At 44.7% G+C, this 18,745-nt stretch overlaps 1 protein-coding gene across 2 annotated transcripts; it reads right to left on the bottom strand.

The window, feature by feature from the left end:
- Nucleotides 1–1,612: 1,612 nt before the first annotated feature.
- On the bottom strand, nucleotides 1,613–14,904 carry TMEM128 (transmembrane protein 128). Of its 2 annotated transcripts, none has more exons than XM_053567231.1 (5): nucleotides 14,774–14,904; nucleotides 12,626–12,767; nucleotides 8,996–9,154; nucleotides 3,493–3,599; nucleotides 1,613–1,881 (listed from the first exon to the last, which is right to left on the bottom strand). In XM_053567231.1, the coding sequence occupies exons 1-4, from the start codon at nucleotides 14,868–14,870 to the stop codon at nucleotides 3,500–3,502; spliced, it is 498 nt and encodes a 165-aa protein (XP_053423206.1). In that variant the 5' UTR covers nucleotides 14,871–14,904; the 3' UTR covers nucleotides 1,613–1,881; nucleotides 3,493–3,499. The 2 variants fall into 2 exon arrangements, with proteins under 2 accessions (XP_053423206.1, XP_053423205.1); XM_053567230.1 differs by having other exon boundaries at nucleotides 1,613–1,884.
- Nucleotides 14,905–18,745: the final 3,841 nt, after the last annotated feature.

Raw genomic sequence — 18,745 nt, forward strand, 5'->3', positions numbered from 1 at the left:
GCCCTAGATTTCTATCCAAGTTGCAAAAATACTCTTCAAGAAAAAAAAATTAAATGTAGGAGAACTGTCACTGGGGCACTCTCCGCCAGCCCCACGCAAGTTCCCTCCTGTGGGTCTGAACCAAGTGCTATACCTTCAGGGTGTGCAGCCTTCAGCTTGCACTGAATCTCACATCACTGACTGACTTGGCTGTCTGAGTCTGGTCTCTGCCTGATCTTGCTATTTTAAAGAAAATGTATATACCTTCACATACTGTGCCCACAGACTGGGCTGAATTCTGTGTACCAATCCTGATCCTAGATCCTGCTCTTCCCCCCACCACCACTTATTGAATGAGTACCTACCATGTTCTGGGCACCGTGACAAGTTTTTTATAAATAGTACTATATCCATAACTCAACAAGACAGATATTTTTCCCACTTCACAGCTGAAAAAAGATTAAGTATCTCTTCCTCAAAATGCTCCAGATGAAAAATGTTTTGGACTTTTTTTCATATTTCATGTCAGTGGCCACAGAGTTTCAGATTTTGGAGCACTGTGAATTTCAGATTTTTGGATGAAGGATACTCAATCTGTACTACTGGTCCTGTAGCAAGTGGCAGGGTGTAACCACACAGAAGTGGTGACTGAGTCACATTTCTAGAAGACACTTTACAGAAAAAAGAATCAACATTAGACACCTTCTGTGTCACGATGCTTATATTTACATTTAATGTGAATATATTTGCATTTGAAAGCGTCACTATGGGCTCAGTGGGTAGGGTGCCAACCGCCTACACAATGAGGCTGGCCTTTCAACACACACCCCACCAGGGCCAACTAAAACAACAATGACCACTGCAACAAAAAATAGCGGGTGTTGTGGTGGGTGCCTGTAGTAGAGGCAAGAGAATTGCTTGAGCCCAAGAGTTTGAGGTTGCTGTGAGCTGTGCCACCACAGCACTCTGCCAAAGGCGACAGCTTGAGACTCTGTCTCAAAACAAACAAACAGTGTCACTATGAAGTCTTTGAAGAACAAAGTGTCAACAGCTAAAAATGGAAGCTATTCTAAAGTTTATATGAACAAATCTCACAAATTATAAAAATATTTTAATTAAATGGTACAGAAAAAATTATGTATACATGGAAATGATTAAAAGTTCATGTTAGAAAATACTATGTGGCCCAGTGGGTAGGGCACCAGCCCCATATACTGAGGGTGTTGGGTTCAAACCCAGCCCCGGCCAAAACTGCCAACAATAAAAAGCTAACACAGTTTAATATGGGAGGTGCCTGTGGCTCGGAAAATACTAAACACTTGGTAATTTACATGATGAGAAATCTAAAGTGATAAGAAAACATAAACTAATTTGGTCCTCTCACCCAACACAACTATTATAAAAATGAGATTTCCAGTAATTACAGGAATTACAACATAATCCTTTATACACACTCAGTCGTTCCCTACAATGGACAGCTCTCCCTCACGTGGAAGACTGAGCGATTTGTTTAGCATAGTGGGAGTGCATTAGGCACCTATAATGAAACCACCACTTTCTCCAGAGTCAAAATGATTACAGTGAAAAACAGTCATTTCTACATAACATAGACTTCCGAAAAATTCAATATTCGTTTAAGAATATCCAAATGAAATATTTATTATGACATCAACCACGGACCCACAAAGTCATAATTCTTCCCAGGAAACAACTCTCTTCCTGGATTCCCAAACGCATTGTCGCTTTTCCAGTATCTGTCTGTGATGCTTTCAGCCAGTTGGATATTCGATCTTTCACTTTAAATTCACCCGTCCCGCTGGGCACACTGGCCCACACCTGAAGTCCCAGCTGCTTGGGAGGCTGACAAAGGAGTTCAAGGCCAGACTGGGCAACACAGCAAGACTACTATCCATTAAAAACAAACAAAAAACAACATTTATATCTCAAGTAAAACATCCTATCTTAAGCTACTAAATTCAACAAGCACAGTTCAATCTATCTGTGACTATCCGGCTCTCTACCGCCAATTATAAATTCACATCAGAGGGCGGCGCCTGTGGCTCAAGGAGTAGGGTGCCGGTCCTGTATGCCGGAGGTGGCGGGTTCAAACCCAGCCCTGACCAAAAACCACAAAAAAAAAATAATAATAAATAAATAAATTCACATCAGCAATAAGTCGAAAGCTCTCAAACATCTGTAAAAAACTCAAAACTGAACAGCCATCAAAGACTTAACACCATTAGAAGGGGAGGGATGGGTGACAGGGTGGGAGGAGAAAATGTTCAGTCTTGTGTGGTCACAGAGACAGGCTCACAGGGACAGAGGCCACTGCGGCAGCTCCAGGGTCCCCAGCCACACGCGGTGCCTGGAGGGGGCTGCAGGAGTCAGCACGGGCACCAAGTGCTAAAGATGCTCTTCAGACAGGCAACAAGGAGATTCCCTTCATTTCTTCCTTACACAGATAATAGGGATTTTCCTGTAAAATCCCACAGGGAATCTATGCTGTTTTCAGTAGTTTCCTGATAATTTAGTGTATTAACTTGTACTTCTCTGGGCTTCAGTTTCTGCATCTGTGAACTGCTGTATAAAGTAGTTTTCCTCAAAGCTCTGAGGTAAGTGACATGAGGGGAGGGACGGCCGTCGTCCTTGCCACCCCGCCCCTAAGCATAGTGTTCATTCTCAGTACACAGTGCAGTGGCAGCAGGCCCAAGGCTGGGTGGGCTATGGGAGGCAGAAACTCTATAAATAATACCGGAAAAATGTTGGTGTGTCATCTATCAGATTGTTACAAGGCAGCCAAGACAGAAGACTGCCATGGTTTTTTACACCTCCCCCCCCAATTAGGTAAAATTGCATTCTTCCTGTTCCCATTCCTGAAGAACACTCTAGCCAAGAGGCACCAGCTGCAAACTGAGGATGCCGACTTCAACCCAAAATGGTCTAACGTGTGAATCTGACCATGTCGGAAGGTCAGATTCTTGTCTTTATGAGGCCTTTGAAAGCAGGTCTCCGTCTCTAAAAAGCAGTCACTTAGCACTAAATTCTACAGAAGATAATGGTCTTAGTCCCTTTTATCTCAGAGTTCAATGGATTAACAGCTCTGGTAGAAACACGATTAAAATAATTAAGTCGGGCGGCGCCTGTGGCTCAGTGAGTAGGGCGCCAGCCCCATATGCCGAGGGTGGTGGGTTCAAACCCAGCCCCGGCCAAACTGCAACAAAAAAATAGCCGGGTGTTGTGGCGGGCGCCTGTACTCCCAGCTGCTCGGGAGGCTGAGGCAAGAGAATCGCGTAAGCCCAAGAGTTAGAGGTTGCTGTGAGCCGTGTGACGCCACGGCACTCTACCCGAGGGCGGTACAGTGAGACTCTGTCTCTACAAAAAAATAAAAAAATAAAAAAAATAAATAAAAAAAAAAATAATTAAGTCACTGTTACAGCGTGTCCACTGAAAATCATCAAGAAAGACATTTTTCAAATAAGTTCATTATTAGAAATACCATTCCAGATACCTTACCTTCCAGTCATCCAAGGAGTGAGATAAGCATCACAACCCCCATAAACTGGGTAAACAGCAACACCGGAGTGAAGAGTGACCACACCTGCCATAGGGCAACGTTGAAGCTGGAAAGGACAGAGAGCACCAGTCGGCGGCTGTGCCCATCACGCACACAGACAGATTCATTCTGGAATCTAAATTTAAAACTCAATTTGGGAAAGTTCATCCAACCAGCAACTTTGCAAATACATAGTATTTCTCAGATACGTGATTTAGCTAATGATAAAAAAAAAAAAAAAAAAAAACTCTGGATGTACTTGTGGATCTATCACAATTTCTTTAAAAAGTACTTGGAACAAGATCCCTGAAGGTTTTCTGACATGAAGGTTTTTCTAACAGGGACTGACCTGGCTTAGAGAACGTGAGTTTAAAGGGCTACAGTCTCCTTGTATCATGTCACGTACTAAACTATCACGGTAAAGGAAAAAAAGTATTTTCCTTTAAAAACAGAATGAAAAAAGTAATCAATCATTTATAAGGTTTTAAATTTTTCATTGAGAAACACATTATTCCTCCCATAAAGTAAAAATAAACACTTTCTAAGTGCAAATAATTTCTAATGACTGAATTTGTGAATTCAGCATAGGGATCTTAGTGTGTTAACTTTAACTTCTGCGGGCCTCGGCTTCCTTACCTGCCCTCTGCTGTGTGATGTAGGTTCCTCTGAGGTCTAACCTAAGTGACGTGAGGGGACCTTCTTTGTCTTTTTCACCCTGCCCCTAAGCATATAGACTAGAGTCGACTAAATAAGTTTTTCAGGTAATGACTGATTTTAATCTGTAATATTTTGATAAGTATGAATTTTAAATAACTATAATCCTTCTAAAAACTTAACATTTCTAGGGGTGATCTTAGTTATATGTGAAAAAGCAAAATAACACATCTGTATGCCCACTTCACTGAATGATTGACAATAACCATATCATAATGTCAAATAGCCTTGGAATTTGACTACAGAAAACACATATTTATTTATTTATTTGAGACACAGTCTCACTTTGTCACCCTCAGTAGAGTGCTGTGGCGTCATACCTCACAGCAACCTCAAACTCCTGGGCTCAAGCAAATCTCTTGCCTCAGCCTCCCAAGTGGCTGGGACTACAGCTGCCAGCACAACACCCAGCTATTTCTAGAGACAGGGTCTTGCTCTGGCTCAGGCTGGTCTCCAATCTGTAAGCTGAGGCAATCCACCCACCTTGGCCTCCCAACTGCTGGGACGACAGGTGTGAGCCACCATGCCTGGCCCTGAAAACACACATTTAAACTGAATGTGCACTGGCTAGGTACAGTGGCTCATGCCTGTAATCCTACCACTCTGGGAGGCCAAGCGTGTGGATTTCTTGAACTTAGTAGTTGGAGACCAGCCTGAGCAAGAGCAAGACCCCATTTCTACTAAAAGTAGAAAGACTAGCCAGGTGTTATGGTGGGTGCCTGGAGGGAAAAGGAAAAGGAGAAATTACCTCAGGTATTAGACGAATGAGCATCTTCAGTTACTCACTTGAGCCCAGGAATCTGAGAGTACTATGAGCTGATACCATGGCACTCTAGCTTGGGCAAGATAGTAAGACTCTATCTCAAAAATTAAGTAAATAAACTGAATATGTATAAAAGTGTGTGACTTTTTTCCAAAGCTAAAGTCAATAAATAAAGAAAAAGCTAAAGAGCTATGGGGAGACCAGGTTTTTTCCTCTGGTTGACAGGTCAAGGGACATGTTTCCTTTGTGTTGGTCTATAGTTTACAGATTTTTTTTTTTAAGTGAGCAAGTATTACTTTTATAAACAGAAAAACCTGGGTTTTTTTCCATGAGTACCTATTAAATTATAAAGAACATTCACTGTGGCATTATTTGGGTATAAAAATAACTAAGTCCGGGGAGGGAGCAAGATGGTGGCTGAGTAACAGCTGCTTTGCAACCAGGCACGGTGAGATTGGGGAAAGAAGACTCCAGGTACCTCTGACTTGTGGGCTCAGCCCAGAAACATCCCTTCAGGGATGCAGGGAGACAGCGAGAGACTTTTGGACCCCAGGGGAGGACAAAAGCAGTGAAGTGGCCAGTGGCTGCATTCCTTGGATCTGAGGCCATGGCTCCTGCAGCTATAACAGCAGCAGAAGGACTGCAAACAGGGAAGGCCTTCCCTGTGGGTTGTTTTGTCTTGTTGGACTTGGGCACTCGGTTGAACTACCTTGGGAGAACTTGGGCGAGAGTGCAGATGACTTTAAGCCTTGTCTAAGGCCCTGGACTGAGCTGGAACAGTTGTTTTGCTGTGGGCCACATACAAAGCCATTGTGGGAGAACTGCCTCTGCCGGCTCTGCCCTCAGGGTCGCAGAGCAAGGCTCAGGCTGGGAGAGCTTGGGTGAATAATCGAGTGACTGAGCAGCACCAAAGGCCAGGACTGAGATGCTGGGGGAAGAGCAGAGATTTCAGAATTTGGCAGTATGAGGGCTGCCTTGCAGCCTCTGCCCTCAGGAGCATAGAGTGAGACTGATTTCGGCACACTGGATAACCAGGCAGCCGCTTCAGGAGAGATCCCAGCGACAAATGCCTTCCTGGGGAAGCTTCTGCTTAGCCAAGATAAACGGTTTAAAGTGTCTTTTAAGTGGGCTGAGGAGAGATTTAGGCTCTCTACCCTGTGGGGTTTGAGAAATCAGCAGAGGCCTCCAGTTTCCATCTCATACAGCTGTATCAGCATTGTGATTAACATCTCATACCCTAGAAGATCACCTGCTGCCCAAACAATGTTCAGCAAGATAAACACACACACACTGCTTTTGTTTTGCTTTTTGGTTGGTTGTTTGTATGTTTTTTAATTTCAACATTTTCCCTTTAGATTTTTCTTTTCTTTCTTCATTTTTCTAAAATACAATTTTCCATTGTTGCCCTTTTTAATAATAAGAACTTCATTTTTGCTAGAGTTTCTGCCCCTATTATTTGTTTTTTTTTCCCCCCAATTTTATCCCGTAAGGTTTTCTGTTTGCCTGTTTGGTTTGATTTATAGCATTTCCTCTCTATTTGGTGGAGGTGGGGTACTATATCTGCTCGGGCTGACAAAGACCTGCTGACCTCAAGGGAACCACCCAACCCAGCACCCCCAAGGTTGGGGTTTTTAAGGTTTGGTCAAAGAACCCTTCTGTGCACCTTCATTACTCCTGTCTCCCTCTTTCTGTGCCTCTCTTCTTTTTGCCAATATTCCCTTTTATTCACCTCCTCTCCTTTCTCTTTTATTCTTTTTTAAAAATCTTCTTTTCCCTTCTTCTCTTCAATCTTCTCATCCTTTTGGTCCTGTACCAAAAGGACTCAGCAAAATCTTAGGCCAGAGGCACGGTAACTTAAAGAGCAAGAGGAAGTGAAAGGAAAATTAGAGCAAGGAAACAGATAAAAGAAAATACTCGGCTCGGTGCCTGTAGCTCAGTGGCTAGAGCGCCAGACACACCAGAGCTGGTGGGTTTGAATCCAGCCCAGGCCTGCTGAACAACAATGACAACTCCAACAAAACAATAGCCGGGTGTTGTAGTGGGCACCTGTAGTCCCAGCTACATGAGAGGCTGAGGCAGGAGAATCACTTGAGCCTAAGAGTTTGAGGTTGCTGTGAGCTGTGATGTCACCGCACTCTACTGAAGGTGACAAAGAATCTGTCTCAAAAAAAAAAAAAGTCTATTTGTTTGACTTAGTGAAAAAAGATGAACAACCACTCTGGAAATCACCTTGGCACTATTTGCTGAAGTTGAAGATCACATACCCTATGATCCAACAATTTTACCTCATGGGCGTGTGTGTCACATACACACAGAGATGTGCATAAATATTCACACGTGTACATACATCTAACAGAAACGTGTGCACCTGAGACTTGAACAAGAATGTTCTCAACAACATCCTTGGTAATAATCCCATGTTGGAAACAACCCAACACAAGTGACAATAGAACATATGAGCTGGGATGCAGTTATACGCACACAAAGGAAGGCTGAACAACAAGGAGAACCAGTTACTGTGATGGGCACAATGTGGGTAAATCACATATGATGCTGTACATGGTGTCACCTGCAAAAGAACCAACACTACGTGAATCCATTTTTACAAAGTTCAAAAAAAGTGTACTGGAACGGGCATGTGGCTCAGGCCTGTAACCCCAGCACTCTGGGAGGCCAAGGCGGTGGATCGCCTGAGCTCACGAGTTTGAGACCAACCTGAGCAAGAGCGAAATCTGTCTCTAAAAACAGCTGAGCTAGAGCAAGAGACCCCACCTCTAAAAATAGCTGGGTGTTGTGATGGGTGCCTGCAGTCCCAGCTGAGGCTGAGCCAAGAGAATTGTTTAAGCACCAGAGTTTGAGGTTGCTGTGAGCTATGATGCCAGGGCACTCTACCAAGGGCAACAAAGTGAGAGTCTGTCTAAAACAAACAAACAAACAAACAAAAATGGTGGGTTCGAACCTGACCTGGGCCAGCTAAACAACCGCAACAAAAATTAAAAAAAAAAATGTAACTGGGCATTGTGAAGGGCATCTTGTAGTCCCAGCTACTTGGGAGGCTGAGGCAAGAGAGTCACTTAAGCCTAAGAGTTTGAGGTTGCTGTGAGCTGTGATGCCACGGCACTCTACTAAGGGCGACATAGTGAAACTCTGTCTCAAAAAACCAAAAAACCAAACAAACAAAAACAACCTAATTCGTCCTCAGGTCAAACACTGTAGTTGAAATGTTAAAAAAAAAAAAGCAAGTAATTACCATGCAGGTTGGGACAGTATCTCCCTGTGGCAGAAAGGAAGGTTTAGTGACGATCAGGGCACGATGAGGGTCAGCAGGATGCTGGCTCAGGTATCTTTCTTGACCTGGGTGCAATATACATCAATGCTCATTTCGTGAGAGTTCATTTAGTTTTCTTCTACTTTTCTGTCTATATTGTACATCATGATGAAAAATATTTATTTATTTTTTATTTATTTATTTTTTTAGGTGGGGTTTTTTTTTTTGTTTGTTTTGTTTTTTGTAGAGACAGAGTCTCACTTTATGGCCTTCGGTAGAGTGCCGTGGCCTCACACAGCTCACAGCAACCTCCAACTCCTGGGCTTAAGCGATTCTCTTGCCTCAGCCTCCCGAGTAGCTGGGACTACAGGCGCCCGCCACAACGCCCAGCTATTTTTTGGTTGCAGTTTGGCCGGGGCCGGGTTTGAACCCGCCACCCTCGGTATATGGGGCCGGCGCCCTACCGACTGAGCCACAGGCGCCGCCCACAATGAAAAATATTTAAAAAGCAAAATGCAGAATATGTATACATCACCACCATTTGTGTTTTAAATAACTAGGGACATGAATAAAACAAAAAGACAATAATGAAAAGGGAATCAGAGAACAAGAATGACCATGAGAATATTTTTCTTTCAGATTCTGGACCATGTACGTGATTCCCTAACCAAAAACCAGTGGGTTTTCATTTTTAGCAGTCATTTCAAAGCTAACTTACCAAATTCCTGCTGCGATGAACGTCGCGGTGGTGATGGGTATCAGTGCTGGGTACCTGACATCGTAGTCCCCGACCCCGCGGTACCACTCCAGGTACACTACGCAGTAAGACGCAATCAACAAACTGACAAGCAGCAAGGCACTGCCCAGGAGAAACCAACTGTGCGGGCAAAAAGAACATAGGGCCATTTATGTAAGCCTTACAAATCAGCAGACACCGAAACGTTCCATCTGCAGCGTTCACATCAATTCTAAGAAGGACGTCAAGTGGAGAAGGGGTAGAGAGGGAAACGCAGGTACAGCCTCGATTTGCAGAAAGCTGCTCTCTGTGGGAGATGGGGTGAGAAAACACGCCATGGCTCAGTGAAGGATTAAAAAGCAGGACGCTAAAGAATACTCTCACCGCCAGCCAACCAAGAAAGAGCCCTGCTTACAGCTACGCATTTCCTTTAAAAATACAGGACAGCAGCTTTCTCGTTTCTGACATTCTAAGTGTGAGAGTAATAAAAAAAATTCTTCGTCCAGTACCATTAACTCCTCCAAGTTGAGTATCCTGGAATACTGAAAATCAATCTGGAAAACAGTTAACTCAAATTCTCTCTCAAAAAGATTTCTAAATGAAACTCTCCCATTTTCAGAATCTCTCCTATCCTCTCTCACAGGACACCTTTTTGTTCCAATTCCTCCTACAACCTCTTCTAGCCTTGTACAGATTTAAAGAACCCTAATGCCTCAAGTTTAGGCCAAAGCAGGGAAATGAGAAATTACCTCAGGTATCAGAGGAATGAACATTTTCAAAAAGCAGAACTCAGCCTCTGTTTCCTTCTATGCACCCTTCTTCCACAGCTGCTCAAACCCCTGCCTCAACAGGTCCCTCGCCAAGAATACAAATGGGCCTTGTGGTATGCATTTATGTCTTTTTTTTTTCTCTGAGACAACACTTGAGAATAGGTCTATGAATTCTACTTCCTTCCCTTCCCCACCACAGCACTGGTCCCTCCCAGCACCTGTGTCCAGCTCTGCCACATGATAGCTGCTGGTCCTGGGCACTGGTCTTCCTCCCGTGGCTGCCCTGAACATCTCACATGTATCATCACTTCTTACCCTGGTTTCTTTAAGCTACTGAGAATCCTTACTATGTGGACACAAATAGAGAAGTCCTGCTATGTCTTCTTAAACCTCAAAATGGTCTGCATTTCTGAGGTTGAGCTGGACCAGTACCCTCCCAGGTTCTCCTATAACACCTGTGCCCACACTTACAGAGCACACCCCATGTGGCTGGGTAACCTGTCTGCCGTGGCCTAGAGAGAGCTGCTGGAGGGCTGGAAATGCTTCAACTGGTCACTGGCACCCAAAGCCAAACACATCTCAGGCTCTCACAAAAATATCTGATAAATGAGGAAGAAGCTGCTGTTGGTGGTGTGTGAAGGACCCATCCTCTTTTGCAGCCCAACTAAGCAAGATGGAGGAGTCGCACTAATGTAGAGGAAATGCCAGCTTTACTACCGACACAGCTGTGGGAAGCAGGGACAAAGTGCTTCCTAATACTAAAACCCAGAAACAGACTGACTGACCCTCTGGGCTCCGTGTCAAGTGAAGACCTAGAAATCTCCTGTCAGAGCTACCCCCATAAAATGACTGCGCAGCAAAGCAGAGCAAAATCAATGCTTCCTATGGGCATCTGACTCTCAAGGGATGAGGGCACTGAGCTACATATGTCCAGTTCTTCATCTCACATTCAGGTAAGTCGTGAAGAAGTGGGTGAGATGAAAGGGCATGCCAGGTGCGATGGCTCACGTCTGTAATCCTAGCACTCTGGGAGGCCGAGATGGGAGGATTCCTGGAGCTCAGGAGTCTGAGACCAGCCTAAGCAAGAGCAAGACCACGTCTCTAGTAAAACTAGAAGAATTAGCTGTGTGTTGTAAGGACACCTGTAGTCCAAGCTACTCAGGAGGCTGAGACAGGAGGATCATTTGAACCCAGGAATTTGAAGTGGCTATCAGCTATGATGCTGTGGCACTCTGGCCTGGGCAGCAGAGACACATGCTGCCTCAAAAAAAAAAAAAAAAAAAGGAAAGGGCAAAAGATGGAGTGTTGAGGCAAAGTCCCTACTCATGGAAATCAGAAAGGACAGGACAAGCTTTCTACTCCTCACTGTTATAATAAACACCCTCTGCCTACTTTCTCCAGACTGCTCACTCCCTCTAAGTCTTTGGTCTGCCCCCTGCAGAAGTCACTGCTTCTCCTGAAAGTCATCTGCATCTTCCTAGCCCCACTGGCACTCGCCAATTACCGCTGTTGGCCCCTTAGCAAACGCTTGCTCTGATGCTCACCAACATCTTTCCTTTTTGTCAACTACCTGGGGGTGGGGGTGGGGTCTCTCATCACTCTCCGAAATGCGGTAAGGACACTAGGATATGATTCACAAGCTTCTCCATGTCAACTCCAGAGACTGCACTGAAAGGATTTCAGTCCCTGAAAATGAGGAACTATTTGACACTGGCCAACCCACAAAGCTCTGACTCCTCCCACTGGTGACCTTCACCTTAGCTAATTCAGCCACACCCGGTAGTTACTGCTGTGCTGTAACCACTCTCTGAAATAAACCGCAAGGCAGGACTCTCTCTAGCCTCTGGCCAACATTCCCACTCCCTCCCCAGTACCCCTGCACTCGGTCTTCATAAAGACCTCCCTCCACTGCGTTCCAAATAGATTAGGTCCTTAAATTCACTGACTTTCACTTCCTACAACACATTTGTGCTGAGAAGGCACAGTGAGATAATTTCAGTTCCCATGCACCCTGTTGTGTGTGCCTGGAGTACACATCCTCTTAGACGTCTTTTTTTTTTTTTTTTCTGGCTTGACTGAGTGGTATAATGACAAGTTAAAATTGTACACACATACATTCAAGGTGTACAAGGTGATGGCTTGGTACATGCATAGACTATGAAACAGTTACTACAATCAAGTTAATTTACACATCGCCTCACATAGTTACCACTGGTTTAGGGTATGTGTGTGTGTGTGTGTGTGTTTGTGTGTGTACATGTAGCAAGGATATTTAAGATCTATTCTCTTAGAAAATTTCAAGTATACAATACAGCATTATTAGCTATAGTCACCATGAATTAGATCCCTAAAACTTATTCATCCTTTTTTTCTCTTTAAAAGAGATCAGGTGTCTGTTACCTAGGCCGGAGTGCAGTGACATCGGTCACTATTGCCTTAAACTTCTGGATTCATGTGATCCTGCTGCTTCAGTCTGCCAAGTAGCTGAGACTACTGGTTATGTCTCACCACACCCAGGTAATTTTTTTTTTAATTTTCTATAGATAGCAGGTCTCACCCTGTTGCCCAGGCTGGTCTCAAACTCTTGCTTTCAAGTGACCCTCCTACTTTGGCATCCCAAAGTGCTGGCATTACAGGTATGAGACACCATGCCTAGACCTCTTCCCCCTATAACTGAACATTGTATCCTTTAACCAGTATGTTTCAGTCATCTGTGCATCCCTCCAACATGAGACCTGGCACAGAGTAGGCGCTTACGATGGGTTTGAATAACTCAACTGACAGAATACAACATGAAAAATTAGATAAGGGTTTAATTTACAAAGCAATGAAGTTTTCTTACCTACTAGTGTGAAAGTTTTCTTTAAGGGTTTTAAAGAAATCCACATAATAGGTCACAGCAATGGATGCCAAAATCCAGAATCCAGAATGGATATTAAGTCTTGGAAGAGGTTTCTCCTTTTTCTCAACAGCTGTGGAGGTTTCTGCAAAGAAATGAGATTCAACTTATTAAGGTACCATAATTTTGTGAGGGAAAAATTACACCTATTTTAAGCCAAATGAAATAATTTCCCAGAGAAAGTCTTTCCCTTCATAGCACCAAATCCTTCTGTGAAGTCATCAAGATCAGTTTATATTTACAGAAATAATTAATAAAAGCCCACCAGAAAATATGTTGAATATAGTCAACTACTTCCTCTAAATGAATTTTGAAATCAAATTAACATTTTCTTAGTCTTTCAGAAATACTGATGCCACCTGGAAGTATTGGAATTTCAATATTCTATTTCACATTTCTTCTGGGAAAGTAGTCCTGTTAATTAAGAAAATGCCAAAAGCAAACATTAGAGCACGAAATGGACATGGGCTCTTTCAAGAACACTTTTTATAATAAATATTTTAATTAAACAAACATAACCTTTTGAGGCAGCTTAAAAGTGTAAAGGGCACTCCAGAGCCCTATTCCCAGCACAGCACTGTCTACATAGGTGATAGACAAGTCATTTCTCCCATGTGGGACCCCATCAGAAAGAATGGGGTTGGGTCAGATGAGTGACTTTTAACAAGTTCCCCCAAATCCGACATGCTAAGTTCACACTAGAAACACTGGTCTACATCTGGGGTTCTGGGCCTTTAGATGACCACCAGAAACCCTAGGGAACTTGTTCATAATGTAGATTCTTAGAGATATTTTCAAAATTTATAAATCATCATGCTTGGGCACACTGTTATTTTGTTAACAATGTACAGAACATAAAGACCGCAAGTATATCTCTCCCATCCTTAACCATAGTTTCAATGTTCAGAAGCCACCGGCACTGTCAATTTCTACTGAATCCTTCCATATTGTATGCACCCACAGGTGCACACATATCACACAGGTAATGCTTTGTACTCAAATGCTGGCATACCACACATTGTCCTAAGCCTCCCTTTAACAATCATCTCAAATGGTATATAAAAGTCTCTCTCTGGGCGGTGCCTGTGGCTCAGTCGGTGGGGCGCCGGCCCCATATGCCGAGGGTGACGGGTTCAAACCCAGCCCCGGCCAAACTGCAACCAAAAAATAGCCGGGCGTTGTGGCAGGCGCCTGTAGTCCAGCTACTCGGGAGGCTGAGGCAAGAGAATCGCTTAAGCCCAGGAGTTGGAGGTTGCTGTGAGCTGTGTGAGGCCACGGCACTCTACCGAGGGCCATGAAGTGAGACTCTGTCTCTACAAAAAAAAAAAAAAAAAAAGTCTCTCTGGTATGTCACGTATAGATATATCCAAATTTATTTAACCAGCTTCCTGCTGACCAGCAATGAGGTTATTTCCAGTCATTCTCTATTACAAACGATGCTTAAGTGTAACCCTATGTAAGCTTTGTGTATTGTGATACAATTACTGTATGTATTTTTTCGTTTTTCTTTTTTTTTGAGACAGGGTCTCCCTCTGTCGCGCACGCTGGTGTACAGTGGCCTCATCACAGCTCACTGCAATCTCAAACTCCTGGGCTCATGCGATCTCCCTGCCTCAGACTCCGGAGTAGTGGCTACCACAGGCGCGAGCTATCACACCCAGCTAATTGTTTTTTTTTTTTTTTTGAGCGACCGGGTCTCGCTTTTGCTCAGGCTCATCTCCAACTCCTGACCTTACGCGATCCTCCCGCCTTGGCCTCCCAAAGTACTTGGGTTACAGGCACGAGGCACCGCGCTGGGCCAAATTCTCAAGCATTACAACTGGCGGGTCTTTTTAATTTAACGGATATTCCCAAAAGGTGTTAAACCAGCTCTCCAGGGAAACGCAGCTGAAGTGAAGATGCGCAGAACTACGCGACCTCTAGGCATCTTTCATGAGAATAAATATCCGACTTCCAAAACTACTTGTTAAGACTTGAAAACGAAAACTCGGTTCCTCAGACTGGGCTGGGCTGCGGGCGGCCCGGGGGGCCGGCGCGTCGCCTCTAGGGGCCGCGGCGTGGCTCGGAGCGTGCCCGAGGAGAGCGCCTCACCCGGCCTGGCGTCGCCCAGGCCATCCAGCGGGGCCTCGGCGTCCGGAGGGAGCAGGAACCGCCGCCGCAGCTGCTCCCGCGCCCGAGCAGCGTCCATCTTCGCGCCGGCCTGAAACGCGACGGAAGTGACGCCCAACGCGGAACGTCCGGCGTCGGGCCGGGGGCGGGGCCTCTTGGCGTCGCGGGCGGAGACTCTAATTGCCGTCGCGATTTTTGTACGTCAGAAGCGAGGGCGGGTTTGCTGGGACCGGGTGTGTGTTCCGCTCTCGAATCTGCAAGCGCGATTTGAATTTTAAAATCCTGAACTTGCCCTGCAGAAAGATGCCCAAGTTAATTTCTACCTAGAAGTCAGGAAGGATCAGATCGCGGCTGCCGCTGGACGCGAGCCTGCGCGGGAATCGCGGCCTGGAGACGCGGCTTTCCGGGCCTTCCCAGGCTCCATCCAGGCCTGGAGCTCCGTTTCTGCTCCGACTCTTCAGGATCCGCCCGCCAGGCTTAGAAGGGTTGAAGGCAGCTCCAGGAGGAGGAAAGGACCGCTGGACAGGACGACTGGGTGTGGCGCTGACCACTGGGGGGCCCCTGGGCGTGAAATAAACCTGTCGGGGCTTGTTTCCTCTTCTGCGCAACAGGGATTATACCCGTCTCGAGGTTTATTGTGGGGTTAAGTGAGGAGCACCCCCTGTGGGTCGTGTGAGTCCACTTCTCCCCTCTTGTGAAATACTGTCCCAGCCTGGAACGTGGAAACTAAATTATTTTCCTAGCAAACTGCCGTTTCCCACTACTTAAGTCCATAAACCATGTGTCGCTAGTTCGCAACTTTCTTTCCATCAATACTCCTGTTTATTATCTTCCCACCCCTTAATCATGTGCTGAGAAATTTTGTGCTCACCCGCTCAGACTGTTAACTGAGCACCTAATATTTACTGAGAACTGCCATGCAGTGGCTTTGCACTTGAGCTTTTGATGCAAAGATGACCACAAAGACATCCTACGAGACAGTGCAGTATTTGTAAGCACGGAAGCATTTCATTAATTCAGCCAGCAATCATTTTCTGAGCTGCGTCATGTGCTCAAATGATGACAAAGCCGGGAAAGAATCTAGTGGAGAAGGCAATTTCCACACAGTATTATAATAGGAATACAGTACATGGGGCTATGGGAGTACTCAGTAAAGGGCAGTTTATTCTGCTGGGGTCTGTGGAGAAACAGGGAAAGTGGTTTATGGTGGATTGATAGCCCAGAAAACCACACAGGAAGTAAAATGCGAATTACCTAGTAGCATTCTTTTTTTTTTTTTTTTTTTTTTAATAGAGACAGAGTCTCACTTCCTCGGTAGAGTGCCGTGGCGTCACACGGCTCACAGCAACCTCCAGCTCTTGGGCTTATGTGATTCTCTTGCCTCAGCCTCCCGAGCAGCTGGGACTACAGGCGCCCGCCACAACGCCCGGCTATTTTTTTGTTGTTGCAGTTTGGCCGGGACTGGGTTTGAACCCACTACCCTCAGCATATGGGGCCGACGCCCTACTCACTGAGCCACAGGCGCCACCCGTATTCTTTAAAATCTATATGTCATGGGTACTTGTAAAAGGAGTGGAACAAGAAATATTCAAGAATGTCAAGTTTCTACTGATTTATGTCTGTCATTTCTTCTGCCTTTCTCCACCCTTTGGAGCAATGAATTTAACAGCTGGGTGGATCATATGGCCTTTTTAAACAATACCTCCCTTTTCCTGTTCTTTTTTTTCTTTTTTTTTTTTTCTACGTAGACTCCTGAAGAACTGGGATTCATTTCTTCAAAGCCAACTGGGGTCTTTGACCTACCTCCTCTCATACATGGTTAGAAGCCTTGTTAACAGGAAGTCAAATTGTCATCAAATACAGTCTTCTGTGCATTGTGTCCTCAAAAAGGGTCAGTGCAGGGTCTCCTTTGTAACTGAATATTCCCAGGAGCATCACAGCAGTTCCAGGGTTTCCGTATGTGGTATATTCAGGTTGGATCAGATTTCCCCTTTGGTGATTTCAGGGCCTTTGTCTTTGGATCTGAATTCCTTTCAGTATTTTTTTCTCTGAGAAATGGCACTACTTGTGCACCATGCTGATGATACTTAAAAGCAAGTTGGAAAATTTCCAGGATTTAATGACCACATCTTCATTGCTGGGGTCTGTTAAATAAGTTCTTCAGTGTGTGTACTGTAGCACCTTAATTACATGATATCAGATTGCTACCATTGAAGAAATTTTCATTTTTAATGTGGATTACTTATGGGAAAAAATTTAACTATGACTTTGTTTCCCTCCCCTTAGTAACATGGCAAAAGTACAAGGTGTTTATAGACTATTGAACCCTGGCTCCATTACTGTGGGTCCTTAGGAGAGTTGTTCCATTGTTCTAAGTGACCATTTCCTCATCTGTGAAACAACAGGTACCAGAGGGAAGGCAGATACATACAGATTGCATAGTTTAGTGCCTGGCATTTGAACAGTGGTAGTTAACTATTCCCTACTCCTTAATTTGGCTTTCCAGGCCTTCCAGATCTGGTACCTGCTCACCTCTTGATCAGTATTCCCTCATCCCTGGGCTCCAGGTACTCTGTGTTCATGTCTCTCTTCCAAGAATTATCAAGCTTTATTGCAATTTTTCTTTTGCCTATGTTTTCCTCAGTTGATTGGGGGAAAATAACCATGTCTTTGTAGCTCCCCAGTTCCTTGCAGACACCAGGCACATAGCAGGAACTACGTTATCCGTTCTTTGGTCCTTGATCATAGCTAATGGGTCTTTGTTAAAGACAAACAGGCATCAGCCCAGCATCCCTTTCTCTAAGAAACCACTTTTCCTCCTTTCTGGAGTGGTCCTGCTCAGTTCTCAGGACACGAACATGGTCCTAGGGGAGGGCCCATTACCTAAACCAGACCTCTCAGTTCTTGGGATTTAGGCTGGGATTATTTGTTGCTTTGGTATGGTGAGCTGTGAGTTCAGTGTGGGCTTGGGGCTGCCATTCTGGAAACTATACGGGGGACCTAGGAAGAAAGCTCTGAGAGGCCAGCTAAAATGCCTTGATAGCATTGCTCCAACTCCAGGACTCAGCCACGCCCTAATTAACCCAGTAAAGAACCTGAGCTCTGGAACCAGCTGCCTGGCTGGCTGTCATTACTAGTTGTTTCAACTTTGGGCAAGCCTCTTACTCTCTTTGCCTTAGTTTCCTCACTTGCAAAATGAGGTTAAGGATTGTACTTACCCCCACGATAATTGGGTAAAGATTAAAAGTACTAATACATGCAAAGTGCTTAGAACAGTGCCTGGACCATAGAAAGCTCTCAGTGAATCTTAGCTGTTGTTATTCATTGCTAAGACTTCCCAGATCTTTTAATTTTCCATTTTTAATTAATTTTGAGTTGTTTTATGTTACTTAATAACCCCAAGCCCAGACCAGTGCAGGGCAGGGTTCTTCTCACTGTACCACAGAGCCACCTTCTTGGTCCCCAGCTGTTGTGTGAGTGCCTCCAAAAATGAGTTAATGCATGTAAAGCTATTTAAAAAATCAGCATGTGGAAAGTACTCAGTAAGTGCTAATCACTTAGTATATCACTTTGAACTTTGCCCTTCATTCCAAGAAGCTAGTCTGAAAAAAAAAAAAAAAGATTCTTGGCCAGGCACAGTGGCTCAGGCGTATAATCTTAGCACTTCAGGAGTCCAATGTAGGAGGATCACTTGAGGCCAGGAATTTGAGACCAGCCTAAGCATGAGCAAGACCCTGTCTCTACTAAAAGTAGAAAAATTAGCTGGGCATGGTGCTGGGCGCCTGTAGTCCCAGCTGCTTGGGAGGCTGAGGCGAGAGGATCACTTGAGCCCAGGAGTTTGAGGTTGCAATGAGCTATGATGATGCCACTGCACTCTAAGCTGGGTGACAGAGTGAGACCCTGTCTCAAAAACAAAAAAAAAGGTGTTTCCACTCGTATAAAAATGCAATTAAG

This window comes from Nycticebus coucang, chromosome 17, assembly GCF_027406575.1.
Source record: "Nycticebus coucang isolate mNycCou1 chromosome 17, mNycCou1.pri, whole genome shotgun sequence".
Taxonomy (NCBI): Eukaryota; Metazoa; Chordata; class Mammalia; order Primates; family Lorisidae; genus Nycticebus; species Nycticebus coucang.

Excerpts from the sequence above, each read along its gene's own strand:
- TMEM128 (XM_053567231.1), bottom strand. The coding sequence starts at position 14,870 with ATGGACGCTGCTCGGGCGCGGGAGCAGCTGCGGCGGCGGTTCCTGCTC. Across the intron at positions 12,768-14,773 it reads CCTGGGCGACGCCAGGCCGG|AAACCTCCACAGCTGTTGAG; the intron begins GTGAGGCGCTCT and ends ATTTCTTTGCAG. Across the intron at positions 3,600-8,995 it reads TTCATCGCAGCAGGAATTTG|CTTCAACGTTGCCCTATGGC; the intron begins GTAAGTTAGCTT and ends TGTCCTTTCCAG.